Raw genomic sequence first — 27,763 nt, 5'->3', positions numbered from 1 at the left:
ATCTCCTGAGCGCCATCATTAATACTGATACACGGGGGCGGAGTATCATGCAGTAATTTCTTCCGGGCACAACACTGATTTTGTATTACTTTCACTGAAAGCTCCTGGCCAAAGAAGCTACTACAGTGCTGTCAGCAATACCAATACTTGATGCCTGCCCGAAATCGCCGTTAGGAAGCCTATTAACTTAGACCGAGAATTCTATACACTTCATGAGATTCTGTATTCTATTCGATCCGTTGTTTCAGTTGGACTTGTACAAAACCAGCAGTTTCTTTCTCTTATATATCTATTACATATCATGCGAAGGTTATAGAAAGGAAGAACTAACACTGACAAGAGTTAGGCATGTGGCACGTCGATATGCATATTCACATAGTTTTGAGGCGCAATCGCATCATCGTGGATATGTGTGCTGAGTGGGGGATTTCAGGAAGCAGCATTCATTGAGAGAGGGGAGAAGCCTCATGTCCAGCCTCACACATCAACATGTGTTCTTCGTGTGCCAGCGCATGCGAAATGGACAGGCTACCACCCGATTTTGGATGATATAAAATCATCAAAATTCAGACGCAGCTTGCCTTCTGCTCAGTTTGCTTGGGATCGCCAAGTGGCGTTCGACTCGTATACAAGTCATGGGCACAGCCCTAGGCGTACTCCGAGAACTGCAATACCCCACACAAATAAACGCCCAACTCGAGCGCACAATAAGTCAGATGGCTATAACTCACTCAATTACAAGGAGAATAAATCAGGCACCCGTAACTGTATCAAACCCTTATTGGGACCCTAATCAAGTCTGGACCTGGAGATTGTAGACTGATAGTTGGTGAAAACAAGGCTGTGCGCACTTAGAGGGGGCTTAAACCACGAGAAAACTTGGCTCATCTTATACCACTCTACTGATTTAATCAAATGGGCTTGATGTGCTCTGATGTATGCCTACTCCTCGACTGAACCAGGCTTTTGCTTCGCTTGGGGAGCATGACATGGTGGTGGCTGAGCCGACCCAAGGCGAAAGTCAGCCGCGGCTGAAAACAGCAACTGATATTTGAATGCTGGCATGGTTGCAATAGTCAACCTACAATTCAGTCGAATTTCAATAATGGGCTGGTTTAGCAAACCCAAAAGCAGTTTCAAAGTACCGTCAGTTCCACCTGCCGGCGCACCAGATTCCACGCCAACAGCGTCTACAATAGCCCACGGCGTGGATCCACCATTTCTATCTGAATACGGACCCGGAGCGAGCCCTGCTAGCAATTATTATAGCACAGTTTATCAGTCTGATACGACCACACCTCAGTATTTAACCACGATCCATGAGGCGATACCTTCAGCAGCGTCGTTAGAGGTCAGATCCAATGAAATCCATCAAAACTCCTCGACATCACACCACCCACCAAAGAGGATAGTAGATATTGAAGACTTACGAAACTATGCCCCAAGATCTATAGGACATATTCCAATTCCGCTCCAACCGGCGTCACCGGTCGATTCGGTAACATCAACGGATGTCAATGAGCATGCATATCCTCAGCAATCCACAACTCCTATAGCGGACCAGTTTTCAGTCCTACCTCCGACCCAAACAGTTAGTTCGCCGACTACTGGTACTCTGACCAAGCCAACATGCTCTTTAAACCTTATGTGCTACAGATCTGGCAGCCAGGGCTGCGTAAGACGCCAAATCCATGTACTCAGCCAAGCCCGGTTGGGCATATCTCGAGACGATTACTCCAAAATAGCTTCCGTAAAAAATTCAGGTGGTTTAATTCGAAGCGACAAAGAGTTCTTCGCTGCCCTCCATCGCGAATACGAACACCATATTTGCGGCTTCTGGCGGCGATACCTATCGCTCAAGACGCTGAGGCAGATTCGACTCTTATCGTATACACCTTCGACTCGCCCGGAAGTCGTGCCGATGGATGACTTCACGCTGCAAGAAATGTTCTATGCATACCAACACTCCGAAAGCATAAAGACGGAATCGGAGTGGATTGACTGGGTGTTCCGGCTTCGCCAGGCGGACCGCCGTCATGCTCTAGAGTTTGTGGAGGGCTGGAGCGGCTTCCGCATTGGCCTTGTTGGGTCAGTGCCGTGGGTCGCGGCGACTGTAGTGGGTGTTGCGTGGACGGCGAGAGGTGGTGATGCACAGACGGCTTTTACGGTTGCCGCTTTCATTTTGACGGTTGGAACTTGTAAGTTAAGACGATCACTATGAGTATCATCTGCTTACTTGATACAGCTTTACTTGCGCTCCTTGCTATCGTTAGCAAGATTGAGTCTTGAGTTGCACTACTGAGGTCCATTTCTTCTCACTTGAACTTTTCAAGATTTGGCATCATACACATAAACGTAGTTTGCTTCTTCTCCGCCGTGTCCTGGGGTGATTTTGCTCGGCGGTAGCCCGGGGTATCTTATTCGCTGATTATATATTGCGCGATCGCATCCGTTGTTCACAGGAAGCAGATGAAGCAGACGAAGCTTAGAGAAGCGACTTACTTAGTAGTATTTTGCTGTTTCGATATTCAGTGGAGCGATATGAAGTAATGTGTTTTGCGTTCAGGAAATATGGGGCGCGCCTGAGCAGCGAGATGGAGACGCTGCAGTGCTGGCAAACATTCATTGGGCCGGGTGAATCCTTCCAGGCAGCATACATGCTGGGATGCGGCACAGTGCTATGCAGTGGATTTCTCTCTAATACGTGTGGCTACAAAAGGGCATATGAAGAAGAGTGCATTCTCCGATATTGATTTCATCTTCGTTGCCGCCTTGTCGAAGCTTACATATGGCCATGTCGAGACAGAATTCGCTTGTTGTCAGCTCTGGTCGCAATGAGACTCAACGCCTCGCCGAGAGGAGCAATTTTTATTGCTCTGAGTGCCTTAAGAAGATTTTCAAGAAGATTCCATCGGAAGACAAAGACACGAACTTCCATCGGGATATTCATGAACTAGTCGACTGCAGCAAGCGATGTGAGCTGTGTAAATATATTTATAATCTCTTTGGAAAATCCCACATAGAAGATTTTATCGCTCGGGCCAATGAATTTAATATGAAGCCAGTAGAGACTCTTGGTCCCGATGCGGCGAACACGATCGTCTATCACATTGGCGGATTCTCAAGTCTATTACGCTTATCCCAGGCGCCAAAAACTGCACCAACAGTTATCATCTATTATGAAACCAGAGAATCAATCTCAAATGTGAATGGGCATTTCAGTTGGGCTACGGTATCCATATATTTGCACCATTTTGTTAGGACACGGAACGACGCGAGATCCTTTTTTCTTTGTATGGAAGCTGGTACGCCTTGTGTGTTCTTAGTCAGAATAGCCAGAAATTTCTAACCGTTTGCAGGGAGAGCATTTAACCGCCCAATATGGAGTGGAATAGAGCCGGTTGATTTCCGATCACGAAGCGCAACGATCCGTGAATGGCTCACCGAATGCGAAACGTCCCATCCAAACTGCCGAAGGTCTCCGAAGCCAGACGTCCAGTTAGCAACACGTATACTCGAAGTCCAAGAGTTTGAAACCGACCATTACTCGGTCAATCTCGTTTCAACTAAAGAAATCGACTTGTGCAGTAGACCTTACATCGTCCTAACTCATGTATGGGGTGGCAAAGAGGTGCCTTGTAAGACAACTAAGAGCAATATAGCGAAATACTTTGACTGCGGCATTGATTTCGATAGTCTCCCAAAGACTTTTCAAGATGCGGTCCGTCTTACGGTAGCTATTGGGTTCAGGTACCTTTGGATAGACAGTTTGTGTATCATCCAAGACGACAAAGAAGATTGGCAGCGAGAGAGTGCCAAAATGGCAGCAATCTACGGTGCAGGCACTATTACTCTCTCTGCAACTAGTGCTGAAAACAGCGATGGAGGATGTGGTCTATCTCCAAAGATTCAGTCTGTAACTCGATTTTGCAGTACTGACCCCAGACGCCCTGACTTTGCCGTCAAGGAAAAAGATATCATACTTCGTCATCCGTCAAACACCATCACAGGGCAGCTGCGCCATGAACCGGTTTACAAAAGAGCATGGATACTTCAAGAAAAGATACTCTCGCGTCGGGTTCTGCATGCTACCTACTCTCAATTTGTGTGGAAATGTAACGTAATCACGGAGAGCGAAGATGGCATAGCGTACAACCAGAAAACATATTTGCCTCCGGATAAAGCATGGCGCACCTTTTATAGAGGGTTTCCACAAGAGATGCGTGATGGTGTTCATGAGGAACAAGATGTCTTTGAGTTCGAGAGGCGCTGGTGGATTTACGCAACCGATTACTCGAAGCGTTCCCTCACCCATACAAGCGATCAGTATGCCGCTTTGGCTGGCATTGTACAGTTTCATCAAGACATTTCAGGCGATCGACCTGTGGTAGGTCTATGGGAGCGTCATCTGATAATCCATCTATCATGGGAAGTAAGGCGCGATACTCGAGAGCATAAAACCCGTCTATTTGAGCCAGCTGATCGTCGACCAAGTTGGACATGGATGACGTTCACTCATGGCAGCGTTGAACTAAGTCCATATTTTCAATGGAGCTATCTCACAAAAAATGAATCAACACCAGAAAGTCTGGGTATGGTGTATCAAGCCCAAGTTTTGAGCACCGATATCAGGTGGAGCAGCGAGCCGTTAACATCTGATCCGAGCGGCAGCACCGTCAGCATTCGTGGGATAATGCGCCGCATGCGAAAGCCAAAGCCCGTTCGGACCGCCATGTATAGTCCGTTATGCCTAGACCCGGGAATGTCTGATGAGAGGGGAGAGAATGGCGAATATGACACAATTGCTCTCTTCGCCTATGGACTTAGACCGGGTTTGACGAACCAATCCCCAGTTGTAACGACTGTGTACTTAGTTGTTAAAGCGGTAGAGGAGAAAAACGCAGGTACTTATATGCGCATTGGGTCGATGCGTTTGACCGTAGATTTCGATTTGTATAGTGGCCGAGAATATAGGCCTGAAGGCGTTGAAATGGACATCACCCTTGTCTAGTTAAAGAGGTGGCATATCACAGCTGCTCAACATATGCATTATGAGCATTGAAGTGGAGAAAAGAAAATATCCAAGCCCTGTAATGACATGTTGCGACCGATCAGGTGGGCAGTCCTGTAGCTGATGGGCCCCGCTACGTCAGCTCCTTTGGCGGGGCAGCTCAACCAAGTTGAGAGCTGAAACAAGCGCTAGCTATACAAGACCCTCTCATTCCTCGTTGCTTCTCTCTTTTCCAGTATTCTCCCATATCCCAACGTTTTTCTTTTGAATAAACACAAGAGCATACGAAGACACCAACACGATGCCGCAGTTCAGCGACATCTGGCTACCATGCCTGATTCTGCTTGTTTTTTGGGCTCGCCCCACCGCAGCTTTTGGTGCGGGCAACATCGCAAGCTTGAGTTCCATTGAGGGACAGAACTGGCGTCATGGAGATATCGAGGACACTCTTCTTACGCTACTCATAAGCGGTCACACTGGCAAGAAATTCAGCAAGATGGACGTCAAGCGTGTCTACTTTGGCAACTGGCTGCGCGACTACTCGCAAGCAGTCGATGTGGGCACTGTCAAGATGGTCTCAGCAGAGGCGATTCGCATTCTACTATGGGTTCTTGGCTTCATGAGCTTCGGATACGGCACCAAGGAGTTCGAGGTTACCCGTGACCGCCTTGGCTGCTACAGGCCGGAGGAGCACATCGACAACCCCAAGGTCAGTTATGCAGCCTATCTGATCGGACACACATGCTGATCCTTCAGGACTATGCTGACAACATCGATGCCCGCGACTACGATCGCCGTCTACGAGGTCCTGTTGACGAACGCCGTGAGCTCAGTATCGATGAGAGGACAGGCCTGAAGAACTACATTGCCTCGGACGATTTGGGCATCACAACATCGGCTGGCATGGTCCGCGACCTGCTCACACGTTGCATTGATTTGGGTCAACGCTCTAGAGGGCGAGGTCCCGACTTTTACGAGGCTCTGCGTCTTCTCGGTACTGCCACACACTGCCTGGAGGACTATGCTGCCCACTCCAACTATGTTGAACTAACCTTGATCGAGCTTGGTGTACATGACGTTTTCCCCCACGTAGGTAGGAATGCTCGTTTCTACGTCCAGGAAGCCAAAAAGGAGGTCTACCCCATCGTCACCGGTACCTTTGGTGGTGTCGATTTTTTGCACTCTGTATGCGGAGAGATTACGGACAAAGCTACCCAATCCGAGCTTCAAGAGCTTGAAGGTGCCATATCCAACGCAGACAGGAGCAAGAACAAGAGCAAAATCAAGGAGCTCCTCAAAAAGCTCCCAGAGGGCATCTTTGGTGGTAAAGATGAGTCTAGCAAAGCTGATGAGCTTGAGAACAATGCCAACGCTGCAGCTATGGGCAATATGCACATCACCCCCAAGGAGCCAGAAGAATTTACTCAACAGATTGGGGAACTAGTCAAGCAAATCTATCCCATTATGGAGTTCCACGATGAGATCATGCAATCTATTTCTGAATTCATCGAGAAGATTCCCATCTTGCCGGACCTGATTGAAGAAGTCCAGAACCAAGTCACCATCTTCGTCTTCAGTCTGCTTGCTCCCTATATTTTGCCCATTCTCAGCCAAGTCAAGACTGAGCTTGAAGAGGGCTCGAGCGAGGTCATTGCAAGCTCTCGCGAAAAACAGCACATTGTGTTCGACGACGACGATTCCACCGACCCCACTCACAGTATGCTTTCCAAGGATCATTTTTCTAACATCCTCAATGAGCCTGCTGGTCGAGTAGCTTCAGCCACGATTGCCTGGGCTGTACCACAAATTGTCCAGTGCTGGGATGGCCAAGCAGACCCGACGGAGACCATTAACACCATCATTAAAGGTGTGTTCCACCACCCTGCCTGTGTCGAAGCGGATGATAGGGCAAGGTATACCGAAGGCCGTCGCATCATGTACAATACTGTCCGCGACTGGTGGAAGGACCAAAACCAAGGCAGTCTGCGTGAGAAGCTTAGTCGTGAGGGTGTACAAACTGGTCAGAATCACAAGGCTGATATGCACGACAAGGGGCACGGCTGCGGTAAGCCTCTGGGTATGGCCAATAACTTTGGCCCAGCAAGCAGCAAGACGGGTACCAATGCACAGATTCAACAAGCTTCCGATCATGTAGGCAAACTTGCAGGTGAAGCTGTTGGTGGTGGCGCCCTTGGCGGTCTTGTTGGGGGGCTCGTTGGTGGCATTGGAGGCTCTATTCTAGGAAACGCCTTCAATGAGCAGGAGAGGAAGAGTCACAAAGAAGAGAGCTATGGCAACGATGGCTCCTACACTCAGTCGTATTCGGAGACGGGGCACCACCAGGCGTCTTCATATGGTGATAGTGATCGCTACGGAAGTGCCCAGTATCAGCAGACCCAGTACCCAGGCGGTGGGCGTCGGGAGGAGTACTCTCGTGAGGAACGAGATGACCGTGGTGGATCGTACAGCTACCAGCAAAGGGTTGAGACCTCAAGCTATAGTGGATCTGGCGGATACGAGCGTCATGAAGAGCGTCGTGTTCAGCAAGGGAGTGAATGGCGCTCTGAAGAATCGCGTGAGGGTTTTGACCGATCAGGACAATACTACTCGGAAGAAAAAGAGTAGGTAGCTTGCTTCTAACGTAGCAGACGTGTACTGACATTTGACTAGGCGACGCGGTAAGTCTAAGAAGCATGACGACGATGATTCCAACGACTCGGGCGACGGGGATTCCTATGAAAAGCGCATGAAAAAAGAACGCAAGCAGCGTGAAAAGGAAGAAAAGAAGCACCACAAGCACCACAAGCACCACAAACACGGTAGTCGTTCTGGAGACTCGGACGACGATGCTGACAAGCGTCGATCAGGTTCGGGAGAATACAAGCGTCGCTCCCGCTCTCGTTCTCGTGAGCATGAGCGCCGCCGTGAAAAGAGCGGCAGTCGCTCGCCCAAGCGTTATTCGGGCGGTCACAGCCAGGAACAGCGCTATGGTGAGGAATCAGGATATGGGCGCCGACAGCAAGACTATGGCCGCGAAGAATCATACAGGTATGAAGATCTAGGACATGGCATTGACCCCAAAAAACAACAGCCATGAACAGTCTCAGAATGTTGCTGACTCTTGTAGTTCCGGCGGATATGGTCGTCAAGAAGAATCAGGCTACGGTCGTCAGGAAGAGTCAGGATACGGTCGACGTGAAGAGTCAGGCTATGGTCGCCGAGAAGAGTCGGGCTATGGCCGTGAGGAGTCTTCTCGCTATGGCAATGAGTCTTATTCTTCTGGTGGATACGGCCGTTCTGAAGGCCTTGAGTACGGTGGCGAGCGCCCTGAGAGATCATATGGCGCTTCCGGCGTGCCTGGAGGCTTCGGTGGAGATGAGGATGAATATGGCCAGAGGAGACAAGAGTATGGCTCAGGCAGGTCTGGTGGTAGATACGGAGGCTCCGGCGGATATGAGGATGAGGATTATGGAAGGCGATACTGAGTATGACGTCCCACAGGATGGGTTGTCTCATGCTTATGTGCCGTGCCTGGAGCACCATGATGACTTTATTGTTGCATCCGAGTAAGCACTTATCGCAAATGACGGATGGCTTACTGCCAAGAACGATATACAATTCTTTGAAAAGTGTACTTATGCTAGGTGCAACGTGGAACTCCCATACCAGACATGCACAATTCGCCATTCCTTACAAGATCAGTTTTACCTTTGGTTTCTACATCTAGATCATAGTGTGTGGCTCCAGTGCATAGAGTGGATGTCTTTACCCTGCTGGGACCTTTCCTAAATGATGTAATCTGGCTGGTTATGTGCATTCATGCTTTCTCTCTTTCTCTCTTTCTCTCTAGTGTCATGTGGAAGGCCAAAGAATGGCTTCTGTGCCAGCTGGATTGAATGCGAGGATAACTTTAAAGGGTCACCATGCTTCGTCCAGTACATGATGTTTGTAGATGCTGAGGCAATTGAACACACGGACGTTAGTCTTCATTGTTCATCATTTTTATCACATGGAACTCCTAGATAGTAAGAACCTACAATATTATGTAAGAGAAACAGTGGCTGGTGCATGATTGCTGTAAATGTATGAATATGTGGAACATGTGAAGGCGAGATGGGCGTGACCTAATGCGCGCAGCTTAAACGCGCTAGCATCAAGCCGGGACCATGCCAACCCTCACGTTGGTAAGAATGACCAGGACGCGCCAACGTCACTTTTTCTACTCTGCTGTGTTTCTCTAGCCGTTTGTTTTACCCGTGGTGCCAACAAAATGACGAGCATTGACGAGCTTTTCAAAGGCGCAAACGGCACTGCAAAGCGCAAGTTTGAGAACCCAAATGAAGCCGATCCAACGCAATCGTACAAATCCGCAAAGCTAAACGGCAATGGCGACGTAAAGGGCTCAGCGCAAGCCTCGGTAGCCGACGAAGAAGACGATGACGAAGCTGGCCCTTCATTACCACCGGATTTCGACGACGGCCCAGGCGACGACGACGAAGGACGATTCTTCGGCGACGGCTTGGACGAGAATGCGCGAGATGCCATGGAATATATTGATGCGCTAGACGGCGACGAGGCGATAGGAGAGGAAAAGTACGATGTTCCCTGGGTGCGCAAACTGGCGCTCAACTTTGAGAAGAAGGTCAATAAGAATGCTTCGCTACGCGCAAAATATGAAAACGACCCAACAAAGTTCATGGAGTCGGAGGGCGATTTGGATGAAGGCATAAAGGCGCTGAGCATATTGTCAGAGCACCCGGAGCTATACGAGGAATTCGCAAAGAGCACAGCAGCGTCAAAGTTGGTGGAACTGCTGGCGCATGAGAACACAGATATTGCAATCGCTGCAATTGAAATGATATCGGAGCTCACGGACGAGGATGTGGGAGGAGAGCAGGAACAATGGGATGCGCTCGTGGTGGCATTCATGGAGGCAGACTTGGTCAGCCTGCTCATCTCCAACTTTTCGCGCTTCGACGAAACCGACGAGGCCGACGCATCTGGCGTATACAATTCGCTCAGCGTAATTGAGAATCTACTGTCGCAACCAGCAAACACAGACTTGATAGGGAAGGAAACTACGCTACTAAAGTGGCTACTGGACAGAATCCAGAAGCCCGAGAAACCAACATCGCAAAACAAACAATACGCCGCCGAGATCCTCTCCATCCTTACACAATCCTCACGCCCAAATCGAAACCACGTCGCCGAAGCCAACGGCGTCGAAATCTTCCTCACAAACCTTGCGCCGTACCGACGAGACGACCCAGAAAGAGACAGCTACGAAGAAGAATACATGGAAAACCTCTTCAACTGCCTCTGCTCCATAACCGAAGAGCCCCTCGGCAAATCCAAATTCCTTGAAGCCGAAGGTGTAGAGCTCTGTCTCCTCTTTATCCGCGATGGCAAAACAAGCAAAAGTCGCGCCCTAAAAGTCCTCGACCACGCCTGCGGCTACGCTTCAGAACCTACCTCCGACCCCTCCTCCAATAACAGCAAAGGCAAAGCCGCCGCCCAAGACCAAGATGCAGCACCGTTATCCAACAGCGCAATGGCCGTCTGCGACAAAGTCGTCGAATCCCGCGGTCTCAAACCCTTGTTTTCAACTTTCATGAAATCCAAGAAACTAGATCCCCAACAAACCGAACACATCCTCTCCATCTTCGCCTCCCTCTTGCATTCGCTACCCGGAAATTCCGATTCGCGGTTCCGCCTCCTCGCCAAGTTCCTCGAGAAAGACTACGAAAAGATAACGAAGCTCGTTTCCCTACGACGGGACTACGTAGCCCGCCTCGCGGCTTTCGATGCGCGGAGTGCGGCGCTAAAACAAGGATTGAGCGGCGAGGAGCTGGAAGAGTGGGAGCTGGAGAATGTGACGGAGAGGCTGGGTGAGGGACTGTATTGTTTGGAGCGTATTGATGCGATTCTGGCGTGGTTGGTGGCCGAGGATGCGGGGGCGAAGAGGGCGGTGCAGGAAAGGCTGGCGGAGAGGGATGAGGGGTTGGGGGATGTCAAGAGGACGTTGCAGGCGCAGTTGGATGGGGTGTTGGCGGTTGAGAAGGCCGAAAGGGATATGTTGGAGGCGTTGGTTGGGTTTTTGGAGTAGGCTTGAAGGGAAGAGAGAGATGGCAGGGTGATTTGTATGATTATGCATGGGGGAGTTTGGAGAAGCGCGTGGGATACCTGGCTGCTATGACGAGAATTTGGGATAGGGAATTTAAGCTTCATTCGTGTTGGTATCATAGCGATACTAGATCTCTGAGATATATACATATATATAGCCAGTTGATCAACTCCAGATTGATGCTTTGCCAAGATGAAATTGCTCTTGTACCAATCCATGCTCCTCATGCTCTTCGTTTATCTCTTTTTCTTGTTTTCTCAGTTTAGACTTCATGCAGACACCAATACAGCTTAGCAATACCTTCTCTAAACACTTGCCTACCCCTCTGCCTCAAACTCATACGCGTTCGACTTATGCTTGGGTTCAAACTTGAAGTTCTCATGAGCCGGACCAAGGAACATTTCACTGCCGCACTGTTAGTTACCTGTACAATCTTCCTAACCATAACAGAAAGAACACACCTGATCTTAATCCAATCCTTATAATGCTCGCTCGCCATCAACGTCTCCAACTCGTTGCGTCCCCTAAACCTCGGCGGCCGATCATTGATATGCGGGGGCAGATGCTCCAGCAAGCCCACAGGCACATATCGATGTGCAAAGCTCAGCCACTCTAGCAAAAAGCGGCGCGTAGTCCCAATTCCCATCTCATCGGAACCCCAAGTCTGGAGGCCATATTTTGTAAACTTTTCAATGTAGGAAAGGCGCTCGGTGGCGGACTTGTCGAGGTACTGGCCCTTTTCAATTTCCTCGAAGAGCCAGGGCTTGATGAGGGCGCCGCGGCCGGCCATGACGGTGTCGACTTTTGCGTTCTCGAGGTGGTTGTAGTAGTCGATATGGGAGTAGCAGTCGCCGTTGCCGACGAAGTAGACGTGGCCGCCGTTTGCGAGGTCGCGGGGGTCGGCTTCAGCGATGGTGTCTGTCTGGGCATCTTTTTCTTTGCGCAAGCGGTTGATGAGGGCGGAGCATTCAGCGATGTAGGACCAGTCGGCGCTCTTAGTGTAACGCTGTTGCTTGCTGCGGCCGTGGAGTGTGATGGCTGCGATGCCGGATGTGCCTTTGCCGGATTCGACAGCTTCGTGGCCGCCTAGGACAAGACGTTTGATAAGCTTCTGTGCAGTGGGGTGATTGTCTTTTGTGCCCATGCGGATCTTGACAGTGATGGGGACTTCTTTAGAGACATAGGTCATGCCGCGGAGGATATGCTCTAGTTTTGCTTCGCTGTCTAATAGTGCAGAGCCGCTTCCCTTTTCGCAGACGAGGTTGATCGGACATCCACAGTTGAGGTCAATGGCTCGTAGCTTGGGACAGTGGTCAGTTAGCACTTCTACAGTCTTTGTAGCCAACCACGGCTTGTTTGCAGCAATCTGGGCACCGAATTTGAGATCGGTAGAATTATCGTAGCCCTGCACAACGGTGTTCTTTGCTAGGAACTTTGGTGGGCTGATCTCGGATTCGTGAGCCTTCATGAGTGCCCATTCGCCTTTATCACCTTGGATCAGAGGCATGCCCATGGCCATCTCGCTCCATGTCACTTGGCAACCAAAGTCTATACAAAGTCGTCGGTAGGGCAGGTTACCCTGGGTAGTAAGAGGTGCAAGCATTGGCGTCTCAGGTCCGTAGTATAGCCTTCGCTTCTCAGACGGTTTGAAAGGCGCTTCGACATATTCTGCCCTGCGCGCTTCCTTCTCCTCCTTGAGAATCTCCGGATCCATCTGAGCAGCATCAAACATGTCTCGCTCGTTGCGGCTGTTGCTTTCAATCCATTGTAGGTACTGATCAGATCGTGGAGTGCCAATCTTCCGTCGCGACAGGCCGAACTTGACTTCCTTGGGCACAATATTGACAACTTCAGCTTCAGCCTCGTCGTCATCGCCAGATAGCTTCGCCTTGAGTTCGGCGTTCTCTTTCAGTACCAGCTCCTTTCTGCCGTCCTCGGTGGTACGCTCTTCAGAGTGGCTGCCAACAAAACGACACTTCCAACCAAAATGACAAAATCCCTTGACAGCATAAATTGGGCACTGGCCATCAAAAGTGGTCAAGTCTTCTCGCCGGCCCTCCTTCAGGTACTTGCGGAGGTCGTGTTCAAACTTGCATTTTTCACCAAATGGGCAATCCTTGGGTGAGAATTCATTGTACTGTGCGCGAGTACCGCAGAGAGGTATCTTGTCGCGCGAGCTTCCAAAAGTGCGACTGGTGTTTTGGCCTTTTTGCTTCTTTTCTTTCTTGTTCTTGCCCTTGCCTCTGGGAGCATCGCGAGCATCAGTCTTGGGCAGGCCTTCAGATTTGTGGTCAGCATCGGCCGCCTCAGCCGCATCGTCGTCAATCACATGATCTCTTGCGTCGGCCTTGTTGTCGTTTCGATGTATCAAGAATCTGGTGTTCTTAGCACGTGAGTCCCTCTATGTTGGTGATGCAGCATACTCGGCCTTGATGGGCGCAACGCCCTTGACCCGTTTGAAAGAAGTGTCAGCAGCACCCTCAGCTTCCGGAGTGCTCGTTCTAGCTCTCTTCTTTGGGCTCGAGGGCGCCTCAAATTTCACATCAACCATGCCATTGCCACCATTTACGCCGCTGGAATCGAGTGCGATGCCGCCGTCGGTTGGTTGGTGGGCAGGTTCGACCCCGTTTCCGTTGCTAGTAGACATTTTGTGGCGCAACGAGAAGCAGGTTCTTGATATGTTGTTGGCGTTGGCGCTCAATAGAGAAAAGCACTCGCTCAAAAAGTGAGTGCAAATGCGGCTACAAGAGGCTAGACCGGCGGCGGTCCAAGCGCTAGTGAGCAAGCCGGGACTGTGACGTAGAGCTTCATAACTAGGCACCCTGCGGCTCCTACATCAGATTCGCGTCGCCAGTTCCCACTTTACCATCATCTCTCCTCCAATCCTCTCAAACACTCGACCTGTTCATCACCTCCTTTGTGGCTGCTGCATTTGTCTGCAAGTCAGCTCTTCTCAGCTTCATTGTTGATTCCGCTCAACCCCGCTCCCACACAAACACCAGCTCGCGTCGTGCGAATATTACCACGTCACCAACAACATGACGCTCTACTACAGTCTGGTAAGCTACCCTTCTTCAATTACCTCCTTTCCTAGCACAACGATGCCCTGGCTGTTCGGTGTTCGTTGCTCGCGTGCTCTGTTCACGTTGCTTTTGGAAACAGAATGTGGCCTGATGCTGACTGCCTCCTGCTTCTAGGTCTTCCTCCTCCTGGTGACAGAGATGCTCATCTTCTGTGCCCTCATCGTCCCCCTGCCGTTCACATGGCGCCGCAGGCTCTTCACCTTCATTTCGGAGAGCCCGATAATAGCGAAATTACAATATGGCATGAAGGTATGTGGTGGCAGTACAGCCTTACACAAGTCATGTCTGACATGTCCAGATTACGTTCATCTTCATTCTCATACTGTTCATTGATAGTGTGAACCGCGTTTACCGCGTGCAAATTGAGCTTTCCGGCTCAGACGACCAGGGCCGCTCAGGGTAAGTCGACAAACACCTCTGTTGTGCTGCAAGACTAACACCTCAAGAAGTGTCGCTGCTGGAGGCATCGAACGCATGGAGGTCCAGGCTCGCAAGTTCTACTCGCAGCGCAACATGTACCTGTGTGGTTTCACCCTCTTCCTTTCGCTCATCCTCAACCGCACTTACGTCATGATCCTCGATGTTCTCCGTCTCGAAGAGGAGGTCAAGAGCCTGAAGGGTGACCCCAAGGCCAGCAAGAACTCTGCCCTGAAGAATGCCGGTAGCCCTGGTGAGGTTGGTGCTCTCAGGAAGGAGCTTGAGGCCAAGGACCGTGACATGGAGAACCTGAAGAAGCAGGTTGAGAACATGCAGAAGGAGTACAACCGCATGGGCGACGAGGTTGCTGGCAAGAAATAGACGAACACGAGCAATTTCGAACGGATAAGGAGAGTAAGCCATAGCTATGCCGACATGATGGAATACGCAGGTCGGCACTGACTCCACGAATGTCTGGGAGAAGAATCATCAGTTTATGGTTACGGCTTTAAAATTTGTGTTGGAAAAACAAGGCACTTTTCGAGGATACACGCTAGTACAGTATTATTGTTTAAGTGCCAGGACTAGTTGAGGCAGCGGGGAAAGAGCATTAGATCGCTTTTGCTGTTGGCATGGCAGTTTGATAGCCATGCATGATGAGCGTCTTCATTTAATCAATCCTGTTGGTAACACAGCGAAGCTTCTTGAAAAGGTTCCTTTGGTGTTGAAGATGGTGGGTTTTTCTTTATCTCTTTTGCCCACTTCCTTGTTTCAAAAAATCCGGAAAGGCGGTACTCGTTCAACAAAGCGTATTGTCCAGCTGATTGTACCAAGCCTATCTGTTCCGTGTCGAAATTGTTTGCACGTTCATGGCTCCAATCTTGGTTGAGAGTCAACTTCCTTTACGATATCTTCTTCACTAATTGGTACTCCTGCGTCTCCGCCTAGGCGGAGTCCTACAAGAGCCGCCTCAACAGTCTGCACTGCGTAGTTAATCCATTTCTCTGGGAGCTGACATCTAACTGCTCATTGCGTATCCAACATACTTTGCACGCTGCCCGGCTGCATCAGGCGGCGTTTGACAATATCGTTAGCCGGCGCAAGTACCTAGCTTGCTTTTGTTGTCGTGAGTCTTGGGACATCTTACAGAGTGGGTTTATCAATCCTTACGCATAGTGCTTTTCGCATTGCAAAGGGCGACGACTATTTAGCTCTCTATACTATAGGTGACTGGAAAAGAATCCGGCCATCTGGTATGTGCTTATTCGGTGGCCTATTTAGGTACCACCATTGCCTGGATGGGCTCAAGAGAGTGCTATGCCAAGGGCATTGCTGGGGGTAACATGATTGTATTCGATGGAGAGCTCTATCAAAGCGCGTCTAGCCCGTTACAGTTCGTCCCCCTTCAATTCCACACCCAAACATCAGTAATGCCGTAAATAAGACTACTGTCCAGGCAGCATCCAGGTCCATTCCAGTTGGGGTCGCCTGCGTTAGCTGGTGGGAGTACGACATCTTGCCTAACATCCCCGTCTGTGGCTATTTCCATGACACAGGCAGTACCTGCTCCATTATTCTACGTGACTAGGCCACTATCCCAGATGTTGATCTGATACAAAGGTGTATCGACTTCCCAGTCCCAATGAGCGGAGCCCCCTTGGAACACTCCAGCCTGCCCACGTGAGCCTTTGCCCATTCTGTGAACCTTTCTCTTGCACGTCGTGGCGTCAAAAGTTCCGACATCTCCCGATTTGCATTTTGGGAAGGTGCGATCTGCTAAAGCTACAGAAAGCATTGGAGCAAATGCCAGTACTTGGACAGTAGTCTTCATTATTTCGGATATATGAAGCTGATAGGATAGTGACAAAGAGTGTTTTTTAAGATATTGTAATGATTCAGGTAATCAGACAGTTAATCGATGTTTGGTATTCTGTAAAAATATGATTGTGACCGGTAGGACAACAGACGGTCTTATACGGCTGTCTTACCATCAATCGCCGTTAAATCTGGTGACACGTTTGCTCACTCATCCTTCCACACCGCTATTCCTTGCAAACGCTAAGTACGACCTCGTATTAACATATTATTGTAGCTCAGGTACAACTATAATCTTGCTTTTGAATAGAGTGGACGGCTTTTCCCGAATCATCTGTCCAATCAGTAGTCCTCTCAAAGCCTCAAAGGCCTGTTCAGTTGCAACTCCGTTTCCGTATGATAGGCTCCGTTATGGTTCCCTTTTTAAATAGAGACGGGAACGGTGTGGAGTTGTGGCAAAACAGAGTTTTGGAAAGCAGAAACAGGCTCCATTTTATTGGCGCTACCATACAATGATCTTAGTGCTTAGTACCTGACCCATATGTTCTTAATTTTGAGCGATATCGAGCTCCGTTAAAAAGTGGTATCTAAGATGCCCTTCCATGTTGAATTCACTAAAAACTACATATGTGTTGTGGTAGCGTTAGCTGGTGTTGTAGATGGTATAGCCCAGGCTACTACAGCCAATATCTACTTGTCCTGCTACACTAGAGAGTCCCTTGGCTGCGCACGGGCTCCTCGTTCCAATCATCTTACTTACAGCTGTGAGCAGCATGAACCTTGTTAATAGTAACGGTACTTAGCGTGCCAGGATTCATCTCATCCCCACTAAATAACGACACATGTCTCCACACTTTAACTTTGGCGCGCAGTAACTTCAAAACTATGGCTCCGATTAATGAAGCAATTGCAGACCTAGAATTGCGAGATCTGGGAGAACAGTTCCTTCTCATATTGTACGAGCTTCAGCATCCATTACGACCCCAATGGCATATGATAGCAACATAGCAACATTAATATATCTGACCTCCGAGCCCCGCAGCCTATTTACGTCAACATAGAGAAAACGCAACCTTATCTTTGTCACGACCATCTGAAGCTTCGCCGTGCATAATACCATGAACGTAGCACGTGCCCAAAAAGAGGAAGTCCTTACCTATCGGTCGTAATACCACAGGAAATTGGGAGCCATACAACACACTAACAACATCATTTTGAGCTGCAAAGTAGGGTCCCAATCCGAAATAACCCGATTCAGTAACGAAAAATGCTCTGTTCTTGCACGCGTTTGCCATAGCTTCACGGTATTGGCTGGCGAGGGTTACTGAAGTGTTCGAGTTTTCCGGAAGATCGGATATCGCAGGAGGTAGTGATCCTTTGTTGACCATCTCAAGAAGGCAATCGTAGCCATGTTTGGTTGCTGCTGTTGCTGGTCTATAATGCAAATCGACCCCAGCAACAACAGTTGTGGCCAATGACGTTCCCACATCAAGAGCACCGTCGCTATGTCCCAACTCTACGAGTATATTGTCAATTTGGGAAATGATGTTTTTAAGACTATTTGCATCTTCCAGATCTAGTGTTCTCATTCGATCGGTGATTTTCGTTATGCCGCCTAATTTGAACCCGTCCATCACGATGCTGGCTTCGATTCCATGGGGATTGAGTGAAGTGACTGATGATTTCTTCCCCGGGCAGACATCAAAGTGCAGGGACATGAAGTTCGGATCTTCTGCAAGATCTTTTCCAATATGCCACTTGGGCACCCATGATGGAAAACCATCCTGCCGGATGTCTCTATTCGACGTTCTGTGTCTTACATAGTCCAGGAAGGATAGGTCACCTTCTTGGGCCAAGCACCAAGCAGCATCGCGATATGTCTCTGCCAACGGTTTCCGATAGTCAGGTACAAGCCTCAAGTCATCGGTCATATCAAGTATGCCGTAAACCTTGTCAACGGGATTTGTCGCTAGCCGCTGTTGTCCAAGGTCAAGCAAGTAGAGTGCTCTGGGCGCTTTTCCAGCACCAGAGCAATGGTAGCCGTGAGTGCTATCGACAACATCATTCATATCAGCCGTGTATGAACATTGTAGGCGGAGATCCGGGTCGACAAAGTAATAGTTGTAAACCAGCCATGCGGCCGCTCTTGTCGCGTCTAAGAGGTCAAAGTGAGAAGAACCGCAAAAGCATTGATTCGTACGCGCCAATGCCGCTTCTTGCAACACCCATACACGCCTTCAAAATAGTTAGACGCTTTTTAATAGCAAGTATATAGGGGACAAACTAACCGAAACCATGGCAATCCAAAAAACCGAAGCAATGATTGGGTGCTATATTTTGCCTTCATTCCAGTGCTGGAATATTGCCATGCACCTAATTCGTTTCTCAAACGCGAGAACGATCCTTCTGTTTCCGAAGCGTCCTTCAAGATTGCTGCAATACTATCTCTTGCTTCTCCTACATCTTCGTCGCCGAGATAGATCAGGTTTCGGGTACCATTACGGTAAATTGCGCCCATAATGGCCACTTGTCGACTACGCTCTTCGATATCGTTTTGGTTTATACAAATTGCATCAAGCCAAACAGTTCGGTCCGATTGACATAACCGTACATGTCGAAGAGCTGCAGCAGAGCTTGAAGGTACGGAAATGGGAAGATTGTTCAACACTATGATATTTCGCTGCGCTGCATTTCCCCAACAGTAGGAAATAGTCTCATACTCGGGGATTTGGTGCGAATCAAGATCTTTATGTGAAAGTGTGCATACGAGTGGATCGTTGAACCGGCCGGCTGATATCGTAATCAGGCGGATTTCACGGGGGGAAGCAAGCGTTAAGTACGGGAACTGATAATTTGGTGTCATTTGAATGGCTTTAAGAATATGGGAGTTCTTGTAAGAGACTTCGCATCCAACATTGCAGGCATGGAATTGATGCTGATATTGTACAAGACGAACCCACAGGCTCAACCACACCACAGAGCGGTGCTGCTGCCTAAGACGCAGAGCTCCGAGTTCGAATTATGCCTTATTCCAATCGCTAAATGAAGAAAAAGCCTCATTGTGTAACCTTGGTCGAGCCCTTTCCGCCATGTAAGTTTTTATTGGCCCTCATATCAACAAGGCTTCGAACTTCCCGCGGACCTGTGACATCTACTCTTACTTCAACATTGCCCAATCCTAGATTCTGAGACAGATGCATACATTGGTCGAGTCAATTACAAATACTTAATAAGCCGAGAATACTATAGGTAGTACTATGCTCTATCTTTCCTTGCAGGGTTTATCACATCGGCGACAAGGCGCATTTCTGGTCAGCGCTATCTGTACGAGTGTGTTGGTGTCACCCATACGAAAGCCACACAAGTAATTCTACATTTGCTTTTTTTGAGCGCAGCACTCTGTCATGGATGTGATTTGATCGATTATGGAGAGCTTCTTCTAGCTGTCTTCGAATCTTTATGATCTACATTAGCCTAAGGCAGGCCCTCTTAATTATTTTTAACTTAGCAGTGTATATATAAGCTTAACAAACGCTATTTTAGCTTATTACTTGTTAGTTTATAGTAAATATAGACTAGAGTATTAAATAAGTCTCTACCTTAGGATTGTTTTTTCTGGTTATCTCTACTAATACTTATCCAATTATGAGTTGTAGTATCTTCTTTTATAGCCTTTACTTAGAACTAGTATTTCATTCAATTTAGCAATAGATTAACTCTAATAGGTATATATCAATAAAAATGTTGAATACAACGAGTTCATGTAAGTATATTTTTACTAAAAAGAGAAACACAAGAAGAAAGGCCAACGTTGCTATTTGTGCATAGTACTGAAACGCTTCTAACTGCTGAAGAGGTTATATTGAACCCTACCTCAAACGCTATTGGATGAACATGGATGCTTGCAGTGAGAATACTTTCACTATGTTGAACATCAACGCTAGGTTATCGTTTCTACAGCTTCTTGTTGTGATGCAGTACCTACAGGTGTTCTAGGAGTCATTTCTTCAAATTATACATGATCAATTATGTTGAATAAAAAATCCCAAAGGCTACACACAGAAAGCTCCATGACAGTCACAGGAATTTTGAGACCATAGAGATTTTAACTAGCCAACAAAACACTGCTCCAGATCAAGTCTAATGCACCAGACTTATTCATTATATTTGAACACCCTCCTTCCCACCTTGTGCTTACAGGCAAGCCCAGACATATGTGCATTTGGTGCCCGGGGGCGTACATGATGTCCTTCCATCTTTCCCATCGCCTGCGAATGCCCCTGGCCCGCCTCTGCAGCCGGTTGTTGGGTCATAGGGATCCGCGTACTGAGTATCGATGTCGCAAACATCATCGTTGCCACATGTTCCCGAGATGTTCCAGACTTTATTTGTCGAATCCTGGGAGAAGACGATAAGGAGGTAAGCAAAGAGGATGATATAGCGTAGCATTTTCTTTGGATAGAATGAAGCAGACGGTATGTAGGAATGTAGTTTCAAAGGTTGATGGACGTAAGTAGGGTGAATATCTTGATGTTAAAAAGAACCTGTATTTATACCTATAGAACCTGTTCTTCGATCGATGGTCAATCGATGGGAAGATGTTGAACCCTAGGACATAAGCAGATATACGAGGCATAATATTGAGTGTAACCGCAAGGGGGCAAATCTAGACAATTCTAGACAAAAGCGCGTAAACAGAGTTTTTGAAAGAATCAAAGCGCATCGCTTACAAGTAGAAAACGCCATGCTATGAAGTGTAACCGTAAGGGGACGATCTAGACTCTTCCAATTTACTTACGTTACTATGCCCACTGAGGAAGTTTCCCCCAATTCAAGTTCTGTGACGGGCTGAACGCCCTTTGGATGGCTCCGTAATAGAATCTCGGTCTATTGTTGTAACGTCAATGCGCAATACGAAAGATATATTGTTACACGGGGTTGGGTGCTGATACTTCTCTAGGCTCGATCCAGGTTAGGGCGAGTGAGATAATCTGAACAGCGCCGTGAGGTATTCGTCTCGCTATATAGTGGGGTGGGCGTGCTTATAATGTAGATAATAATAGGTTTAGTAATTCCTAATCTATATCGAATAGACTAACAAGTATTAATCTTGTGAAGTTAAGTAACTAGTAAGAAAGTACAATTTGAGTTAAACACAACGAGAGTAAATAATAAAATCTATCTATACTTATATCCTTATTGCTTCTAGTCCTGCTATTCGAACATTAACCTGCTATCACTAATGGTCGTCTCTACTTCTAATGGTTGCCATTACATACGGGCCCTGCCATCACTGATGGCACCGTCTTGGCGTGATGGCACATCACGTGACCAAGCACCGCGATGTCCGTTCTTCCTGTTAGGATCCCAAGTGGTTTCCCGACTATCTACCGTCATACCCGGGGAGTGAACACTTCCTGTTTGTTACTTGTAACATATATATATACAACGGCACGATCCGTTATTGAGCTCAAAAAGATTAAGGGTCGACCCGTAACCGAGTAGACAGAATAAAGCCGAAATCCAACCGCTGCCAAGGAGTTGGTTGAAGAAGGTAACTACCCACGTACAAAAGGAAATCATGAAATATATCTGCAGTCTATTCACGTGATACTACACCACAATGCGCTCCTTAGATTGCTGTGATTTTACTATTCAAGGCTTACGATAGATAGAGGTAAATCTAAAGAGCATACGACTATATACCAGAATCTAAGAGTCTTCGTGGTTTAAGCGCAAGGTGCTTAAGCAATGTTGGTGGTTCGTTGCAGAGGGCTGTTCGACCCGCAGGGACAGACGTCACTTGCAACTAGCCACTGCCACCACTGCACTGCCACTTCTCATGCTACTATGCATATACTCCAATCTGTTGACCTGTATATAAGAGTATGTGGAAGGTGCGGGGCTCATTTCTTGCAAGCATACATAAGAAGCATGTGAAATTGCGCATGACCGTTGGTGACATTCCGAGGTACTACATGTAGATCCTGGACCCAAGCTTCACAGCTGCTCGAAAGTGTATTCCATGGTTACTCTTCCTGTGCATTCTTACAACACGTTTCTTCCCCACTGTTTCTGTCAGACGTAGCCAAGATGTCAGAAAGCGACCAATTGGTTTCCCAGTTCGTCAATTATCCGACCCCCAAACCTTGCGACGTGCCGTACCAAGCCCCACCTCCAGGAAAGAACCCAGTGATCAAAGGGCCATTGCTGCACTATCTCGCCAATCTGTGAGCTTCTCTCTCATGCAAATTCCCTGGATGCGTCGGCTGACCTGTCCAGCGTTGCAACCGTACCTGTGGTGCCCGGAATCCTCTGGAGCAATGCTGGCTTCAGCACCCTGCGGCAATGCCGACAACTCGATGGCGTCGATGCGCGTTATGACCCTACCGTGATTCCGCTGTCTCGACCGGACGACGAAGCTCCAGCGAGCTACACAGACAAGTCGAACCTTCGCACACCACTGGACCACGCGTCGTCTAGCCGCTTTTACTCGGTCAAAGATTTCCACGACGGATACTCGAATGGCACATTCACACCATCGGACGTCATAGAGCGCCTACTGCCGCTCATCCGTAGAGATGTAGCGCAGCGCTCGCCATGTGCGACAGCATTCATGGAAACCAAAGTAGATCTTGTGAGGCAAGCTGCCGCAGCCTCTACACAGCGATACAAGGAGGGAAAGCCGCTGGGAATACTAGATGGTGTACCTTTTGGTGTCAAGGACGATTTACGAGTGAAGGACTACAAGCACTACGTTGGCACGACGCATGACTACAGCAACGGCGGCAACAAGGAAAGCAGCTGGTGCGCAAAGATGCTGGAGAAAGAAGGTGCCATCTTAGTCGGGACACTCACCATGCACGAGCTGGGCATGGGTAAGAGGCATTCCCCGAGTTGCGGATATGAGCAATTGGCTAAACAGACACAGATACAACCAACAACAACCCTCACTGGGGTACACCACGAAATCCATACAACAGCTCCTACTACCCCGGAGGCTCTTCAGGCGGCGCCGCATCAGCCGTAGGCCACGGGCTGATACCCTTTGCCATAGGATCCGATGGCGGCGGCTCCGTCCGCATCCCGAGCAACTACTGCGGCGTCTACGGCCTGAAGCCCTCACATTCGCGCGTATCCATTGCGCCAATGCCCAACTCGGGCAAATCCGTCACGGTACGCGGGCCCCTCGCAAGCAACATGGCGGACCTGGAAATCTCGTACCGCGTGCTCGCCCAGCCAGACCCCTCGACATATCCCTCGTCGCTCTTCGCCGCGCCACGCAAGTTCTCAGGCCCACGCAACAAAGTCGTCGGCGTGCCCAGGCAATGGGTCGACCGGTCCGACCCAGCCGTCCAGGAATCCTTCTACTCGGCCCTCGAATACTTGGAGCACCAACTCGGCTACAAAGTCGTCAATGTATCCATCCCTTTGCTCGCCCAGGGCCAGCTCGCCCACGCAATGACCATCATGGCCGAAGGCGCAGCCGCCCACCGTTCCTCCATCTACGACCTCACCCCCGCAAACCGCATCCTCATGACCGTCGCCCGCCAAACGCCCGCCACGGATTTTTTGCTCGCTCAGCGCCTCCGCAACCTCCTCATGCAGCATCTCGCCGACCTGTTTCGCGCAAACCCGGGAATGGTGATTGTCACGCCCACGGCGCCCAATGCCGGATGGCCCATTGACGAGGCCGAGCTCTCGCACGGCGTTAGCAATGGAAACATGCAGATTCGCAACATGGAGTATGTGTGGCTGGCGAATTTTACGGGCCTGCCGTGTATCCAGTTTCCTGTAAATTATGCGCAGGGCGTCAAGGGCGAGGGGTTGGTGCCGATTGGGATGAGTGGACATGGTGAGTGGGGCAGCGAGGATGCGCTGATTGAATTTGGGTTTGATGGCGAGAAGTGGTTGCATGAGGGGAGGGAGGGGGGAAGAGCCATGCCTGAGGCGTGGGTTGATGTGTTGAAGTTTTGATACCTAACAGAGACTACTATATAGTACACATGGAATTTTGCGGTCGTGACGAATTTTTCTCTCTTCTTGTTGTTGTTGTTGTTTCTAAAGAAGGAAGAAGAAGAAGAAGAAGAAAAGAACTAGATATGATATCAAAACTTATTTCAATGGCCTTCCATCCGTCACTTCGCCATACGGAGGGTTCTCATATTCGCCAAAGCATGCAAAGTCGTAGTCGGCAAGCTCAATCTGCTTCTGCATGACCTTGAGAAACGTGTCCATTTCACACCATCCGTCGTCTCGCTGCCCGCACTCGGCGTGGCTCTTGCCCAGCGGAATGGTGCGCTGGTTGAGGATGAAATGCACGTAGCTTGTTGGCTCGCCGTCGAGATAAATGTCGTCTTGGTTGCGCTTGGGATTGACGGGCGCAGGCGCACGAATGACTTCAATGTCGAGACGGCCGGCAAACGGCTGCAGGTGCGAGAGGATGAATTCGCGGTCGTGCTTGATGTGCGTGGTAGGTAGCTTGTCGTTGAATTGGCGGAGGCCGAAAGCGACAAGGATACTTAGGATGCCGGCGTCGTGGCTAAAGTCTAGATTGAGTGCTTGGTCGACGGGGAACGTGACTGTGTTGTTGTCGAGCGTGACATTGATTTGGGCAGAGGGTGAGGTTAGGACATGGTGTTGCATGCGGGCGAGGACTTCTTCAACGTAGCCTGTTGGAAAGATTGTTAGTGTTCCGAAAGAGTAGATTGTCATGGTACTATTGTCTAATGTATCGACTTACCAATGCCAATTGCACGACCAACAGGTGAGGCAAAACCCGTGCCGGCTTGAAAGGTAATGTCGAGTGCGTATTCAAAACCTTGCCATTCTTCGTAGGTGAAGAGGCCGCACCAGTGGGAGAACCCTAGGGAAACAGTCTCGTAGGAGCAGAGGGCTTGGGCATTGTCTCAGAGAATGTCAGTCCAAAACAAAATCTCCCAAAAACAGTCGATTTTTCCAAAGCATACATGTATCACTTAAAGTCCAGTCGAGATCGCCAGTAATGTTGCTCCTGAACCTTTGATGGGCATCGTGGAGGTACACACCCACCCAGTCCATGAACGCTACGATTAATCAGTCTCAGTCAAATCTCACGGGTCTGGTTGTATTACCATCCTTGGCTACCTGCCAGTTGGTATGATTACATTGCTTGTAACCAGCAAGCGTATTGTTGAACCCTGGTGCTTCAATGGCAAGCTCCAGTGTTGCATTCTGCGTCCATTGCAGGCCAAAGAATCCCGCAAGAAAGTATTCAGCTGATTCAGTCATGCGCCGCTGCGTGGTGCTCCGTACGACAATCTTGCTCCCGTTATTTGGGTACAAGTGGCCGTACTGATAGTAGTGCAATGTGCCAGACTGGAACAGCTCATATTTGCCATTTGGAACCAAAATTTCAGCGCCAAGCAGAAACTTCCAGTCATTTAGAAAGGAAAGAGGGCCGTGGGCGGTAAATTTCCCAGCCGCATCTGTGAGCTTCTTTCCCAGCGTCCGCTCGGCTGCTTCGCCACTAACTTCAGGATAGCGACTGCCGTGGCGATGTACCATGTTGACCCATGTTACGTTGGCACCAGGAGGAATTGAATACTCATTAACCCCGAACCCGCGGGGATTAGGAAAGTAAGGGCTAAGATTTGCCAAGCTTTGGAAGATATTCTTGTTATCTGGATTTCCTGGTATAGGCATTTGGGTTTCCAATGGCGTATTTGGTATGTACGACACACCGGCAAAGGGCGCCAGGTTTGTCTGTGCAAGAAACGGGGCAGCGCCCGTCTGGGTTGGGCCTTGGAAGTGACCATCGTCGGTTACAAAGTAGTCGGGGATGCCAGACGTCTTTGTTGTCGACGTGGCTGCTGTATTCATCAGCTGCCATATCCATCAGCCGAGCAATTGCCATGACACTAACGCTTTACAGCATGTTCACCATGGATGGGAATTTGGGCTCCATGGCCACCATCTTGTTCAATGTCAGCGTCTCTGCTCAAACATACACACAAACAATTTGCATTGAAGCGATTCAAGAGCAAGAGGCTTTGATGGACACAATGTACGCACTTGGGCTGGCCGGATACAACGAGTTGAGGAGCTGCAGTGAGAGCTCCAGAATGCCATGCATGGTGGGGTCGGTAGGTAGCCGCAAGCTCTTAGTGGACACGGGAGAGCTGGGTGGGTAACGTCACTTTGAGCGGTGTAAGGAGTAGTGTGGAAAAAAAAATCAAATGGTACGCAGTTGGGCGCAGATGACGGCTTGCACATGCACACGTCGCTGCAGCTGCTGCAGTCGTCAAGGCCTCAGTCTGTCAACAGAGAGACACAGAGCAGCTTGAGCTTGGGCCATGTGTCGCGGATTTCTCGTGACGCAATCCCGTGGACAGTCCAACACGGTATGCCAGACCCATGCTGAGAACCGCCTCAGGATGCGACGGCCGAAGTTTGAAGGCGCCATACACGGGAACGAAGCGACTTGGAGCAAGATGGGTACTCGAGAAGGCCTCGTACAGCGATGCTTACCACAGATCCGGGTTGCCGAGCCGGGTGCAGATACGAGCCCATTGTTGCGGTACCTGACCAGGATGCTGGGCTATTGTGGCTGCCGTCATCACAGTAGTGCTGCTGGAGCGATGGAAGGCAACTTGATAGTAGTGCTATTTACATACTTGGACGAAACACGGCACTAGGCGCCTTGTAGCGCATTGCACACACAGATGACCAACTCTAGCGAGTGACTTGCCATGATTGAAGAAAGAAAAAACGAGCAGGGCACAAGGCAAATGGGCAGATTGCTCGCTGTATATGTACGCATACAGGCATATTGTGCACATGTGCTTGTTGGGATGTGAAGCTTTGTCGATTTCAGATTTGCACTGACCTGTAAATGCACATGGATTCGCTTCCCGCTGTCCACTTTAAATAGTAGTAGTCCACCACGCGGCAAGAAAAAAAATCTGCGCTTTATGTGGCCAAGACTTGAGTGGACATGCCGACGGCAATCTCCCGGGCAAGCCTGAACAACTCACAAAATTCGAGACGGCTGGTTGGGCGATGCAGATGGATGATTCAGGTTTGGTCGGTGGGGGGGTTAGCAGCGTCCATGTGACTACTAGTATACTATCGTGGTACAATGCAGGGTCCGATGGAGTCAGAATATGACCCGTCTTGGCCAGCATAGCTGTGCAAAGCTCATTTTGGGCTGGTGCTTCATACGTATTCGACACCAAAGGGGCCCAAAAGAGGTACATGCATCTTCAGCTCCACTGGGGAGATGTGTTGGCAACGGCGTTGGGTACATGGACATGTATGTGTATGTATATATAT

At 49.2% G+C, this 27,763-nt stretch overlaps 10 protein-coding genes across 10 annotated transcripts; 6 read left to right on the top strand and 4 right to left on the bottom strand.

Annotated features, from left to right (window-relative positions):
• Positions 1–1,083: 1,083 nt before the first annotated feature.
• Positions 1,084–2,746, top strand: PSV08DRAFT_232018 (uncharacterized protein). Its single transcript, XM_066092265.1, has 2 exons — positions 1,084–2,198; positions 2,246–2,746. Exons 1-2 carry the CDS (start codon positions 1,106–1,108, stop codon positions 2,287–2,289), a joined length of 1,137 nt encoding a protein of 378 aa, XP_065948004.1. The 5' UTR covers positions 1,084–1,105; the 3' UTR covers positions 2,290–2,746.
• A 248-nt stretch (positions 2,747–2,994) lies between these two features.
• PSV08DRAFT_232014 (heterokaryon incompatibility protein-domain-containing protein) lies at positions 2,995–5,011 on the top strand (the record flags this gene model as incomplete). Its single annotated transcript, XM_014222368.2, has 2 exons — positions 2,995–3,305; positions 3,360–5,011. Exons 1-2 carry the CDS (start codon positions 3,056–3,058, stop codon positions 5,009–5,011), a joined length of 1,902 nt encoding a protein of 633 aa, XP_014077843.1. The 5' UTR covers positions 2,995–3,055.
• Positions 5,012–5,262: 251 nt separating this feature from the next.
• On the top strand, positions 5,263–8,681 carry PSV08DRAFT_366348 (heterokaryon incompatibility protein Het-C-domain-containing protein). Its single transcript, XM_014222367.2, has 4 exons — positions 5,263–5,720; positions 5,768–7,632; positions 7,682–8,059; positions 8,139–8,681. The coding sequence occupies exons 1-4, from the start codon at positions 5,313–5,315 to the stop codon at positions 8,494–8,496; spliced, it is 3,009 nt and encodes a 1,002-aa protein (XP_014077842.2). The 5' UTR covers positions 5,263–5,312; the 3' UTR covers positions 8,497–8,681.
• A 533-nt stretch (positions 8,682–9,214) lies between these two features.
• Positions 9,215–11,284, top strand: PSV08DRAFT_19627 (Catenin-beta-like protein). Its single transcript, XM_014222366.2, has one exon. It carries the CDS (start codon positions 9,282–9,284, stop codon positions 11,115–11,117), a length of 1,836 nt encoding a protein of 611 aa, XP_014077841.1. The 5' UTR covers positions 9,215–9,281; the 3' UTR covers positions 11,118–11,284.
• Positions 11,068–13,827, bottom strand: PSV08DRAFT_405672 (uncharacterized protein). Its single transcript, XM_014222365.2, has 3 exons — positions 13,559–13,827; positions 11,597–13,510; positions 11,068–11,540 (listed from the first exon to the last, which is right to left on the bottom strand). Exons 1-3 carry the CDS (start codon positions 13,780–13,782, stop codon positions 11,453–11,455), a joined length of 2,226 nt encoding a protein of 741 aa, XP_014077840.2. The 5' UTR covers positions 13,783–13,827; the 3' UTR covers positions 11,068–11,452.
• A 147-nt stretch (positions 13,828–13,974) lies between these two features.
• Positions 13,975–15,328, top strand: PSV08DRAFT_338455 (B-cell receptor-associated protein 31-like-domain-containing protein). Its single transcript, XM_014222364.2, has 4 exons — positions 13,975–14,194; positions 14,333–14,467; positions 14,517–14,617; positions 14,668–15,328. Exons 1-4 carry the CDS (start codon positions 14,174–14,176, stop codon positions 15,014–15,016), a joined length of 606 nt encoding a protein of 201 aa, XP_014077839.1. The 5' UTR covers positions 13,975–14,173; the 3' UTR covers positions 15,017–15,328.
• A 2,174-nt stretch (positions 15,329–17,502) lies between these two features.
• On the bottom strand, positions 17,503–19,313 carry PSV08DRAFT_190553 (heterokaryon incompatibility protein-domain-containing protein; the record flags this gene model as incomplete). Its single annotated transcript, XM_014222362.2, has 2 exons — positions 17,503–18,685; positions 18,739–19,313. The coding sequence occupies 2 exons, from the start codon at positions 19,311–19,313 to the stop codon at positions 17,503–17,505; spliced, it is 1,758 nt and encodes a 585-aa protein (XP_014077837.2).
• A 1,125-nt stretch (positions 19,314–20,438) lies between these two features.
• On the bottom strand, positions 20,439–20,899 carry PSV08DRAFT_338447 (uncharacterized protein; the record flags this gene model as incomplete). Its single annotated transcript, XM_066092760.1, has 2 exons — positions 20,439–20,741; positions 20,798–20,899. The coding sequence occupies 2 exons, from the start codon at positions 20,897–20,899 to the stop codon at positions 20,556–20,558; spliced, it is 288 nt and encodes a 95-aa protein (XP_065948003.1). The 3' UTR covers positions 20,439–20,555.
• Positions 20,900–22,543: 1,644 nt separating this feature from the next.
• On the top strand, positions 22,544–24,427 carry PSV08DRAFT_366344 (amidase signature domain-containing protein; the record flags this gene model as incomplete). Its single annotated transcript, XM_014222360.1, has 3 exons — positions 22,544–22,680; positions 22,733–23,328; positions 23,382–24,427. The coding sequence occupies 3 exons, from the start codon at positions 22,544–22,546 to the stop codon at positions 24,425–24,427; spliced, it is 1,779 nt and encodes a 592-aa protein (XP_014077835.1).
• On the bottom strand, positions 24,391–26,564 carry PSV08DRAFT_405670 (histidine phosphatase superfamily; the record flags this gene model as incomplete). The annotated part of the gene is made up of 6 exons (XM_014222359.1): positions 24,391–25,122; positions 25,194–25,358; positions 25,420–25,515; positions 25,564–26,298; positions 26,355–26,405; positions 26,504–26,564. 6 exons carry the CDS (start codon positions 26,562–26,564, stop codon positions 24,566–24,568), a joined length of 1,665 nt encoding a protein of 554 aa, XP_014077834.1. The 3' UTR covers positions 24,391–24,565.
• Positions 26,565–27,763: the final 1,199 nt, after the last annotated feature.

This window comes from Bipolaris maydis, assembly GCF_028858645.1.
Source record: "Bipolaris maydis strain C4 unplaced genomic scaffold PSV08scaffold_17, whole genome shotgun sequence".
NCBI lineage: Eukaryota > Fungi > Ascomycota > Dothideomycetes > Pleosporales > Pleosporaceae > Bipolaris > Bipolaris maydis.
Note: the sequence above shows the minus strand (reverse complement) of the source record. Positions and strands in the feature narration are given on the sequence as shown.

Excerpts from the sequence above, each read along its gene's own strand:
- PSV08DRAFT_338455 (XM_014222364.2), top strand. The coding sequence starts at position 14,174 with ATGACGCTCTACTACAGTCTG. Across the intron at positions 14,195-14,332 it reads TGACGCTCTACTACAGTCTG|GTCTTCCTCCTCCTGGTGAC; the intron begins GTAAGCTACCCT and ends TCCTGCTTCTAG. Across the intron at positions 14,468-14,516 it reads AATTACAATATGGCATGAAG|ATTACGTTCATCTTCATTCT; the intron begins GTATGTGGTGGC and ends TGACATGTCCAG.
- PSV08DRAFT_232018 (XM_066092265.1), top strand. The coding sequence starts at position 1,106 with ATGGGCTGGTTTAGCAAACCCAAAAGCAGTTTCAAAGTACCGTCAGTT. Across the intron at positions 2,199-2,245 it reads CATTTTGACGGTTGGAACTT|CTTTACTTGCGCTCCTTGCT; the intron begins GTAAGTTAAGAC and ends TACTTGATACAG.
- PSV08DRAFT_19627 (XM_014222366.2), top strand. The coding sequence starts at position 9,282 with ATGACGAGCATTGACGAGCTTTTCAAAGGCGCAAACGGCACTGCAAAG.
- PSV08DRAFT_366348 (XM_014222367.2), top strand. The coding sequence starts at position 5,313 with ATGCCGCAGTTCAGCGACATCTGGCTACCATGCCTGATTCTGCTTGTT. Across the intron at positions 5,721-5,767 it reads AGCACATCGACAACCCCAAG|GACTATGCTGACAACATCGA; the intron begins GTCAGTTATGCA and ends CTGATCCTTCAG. Across the intron at positions 8,060-8,138 it reads GGCCGCGAAGAATCATACAG|TTCCGGCGGATATGGTCGTC; the intron begins GTATGAAGATCT and ends TGACTCTTGTAG.
- PSV08DRAFT_405672 (XM_014222365.2), bottom strand. The coding sequence starts at position 13,782 with ATGTCTACTAGCAACGGAAACGGGGTCGAACCTGCCCACCAACCAACC. Across the intron at positions 13,511-13,558 it reads GTTGCGCCCATCAAGGCCGA|ATTCTTGATACATCGAAACG; the intron begins GTATGCTGCATC and ends TAAGAACACCAG. Across the intron at positions 11,541-11,596 it reads AAGGATTGGATTAAGATCAG|TGAAATGTTCCTTGGTCCGG; the intron begins GTGTGTTCTTTC and ends ACAGTGCGGCAG.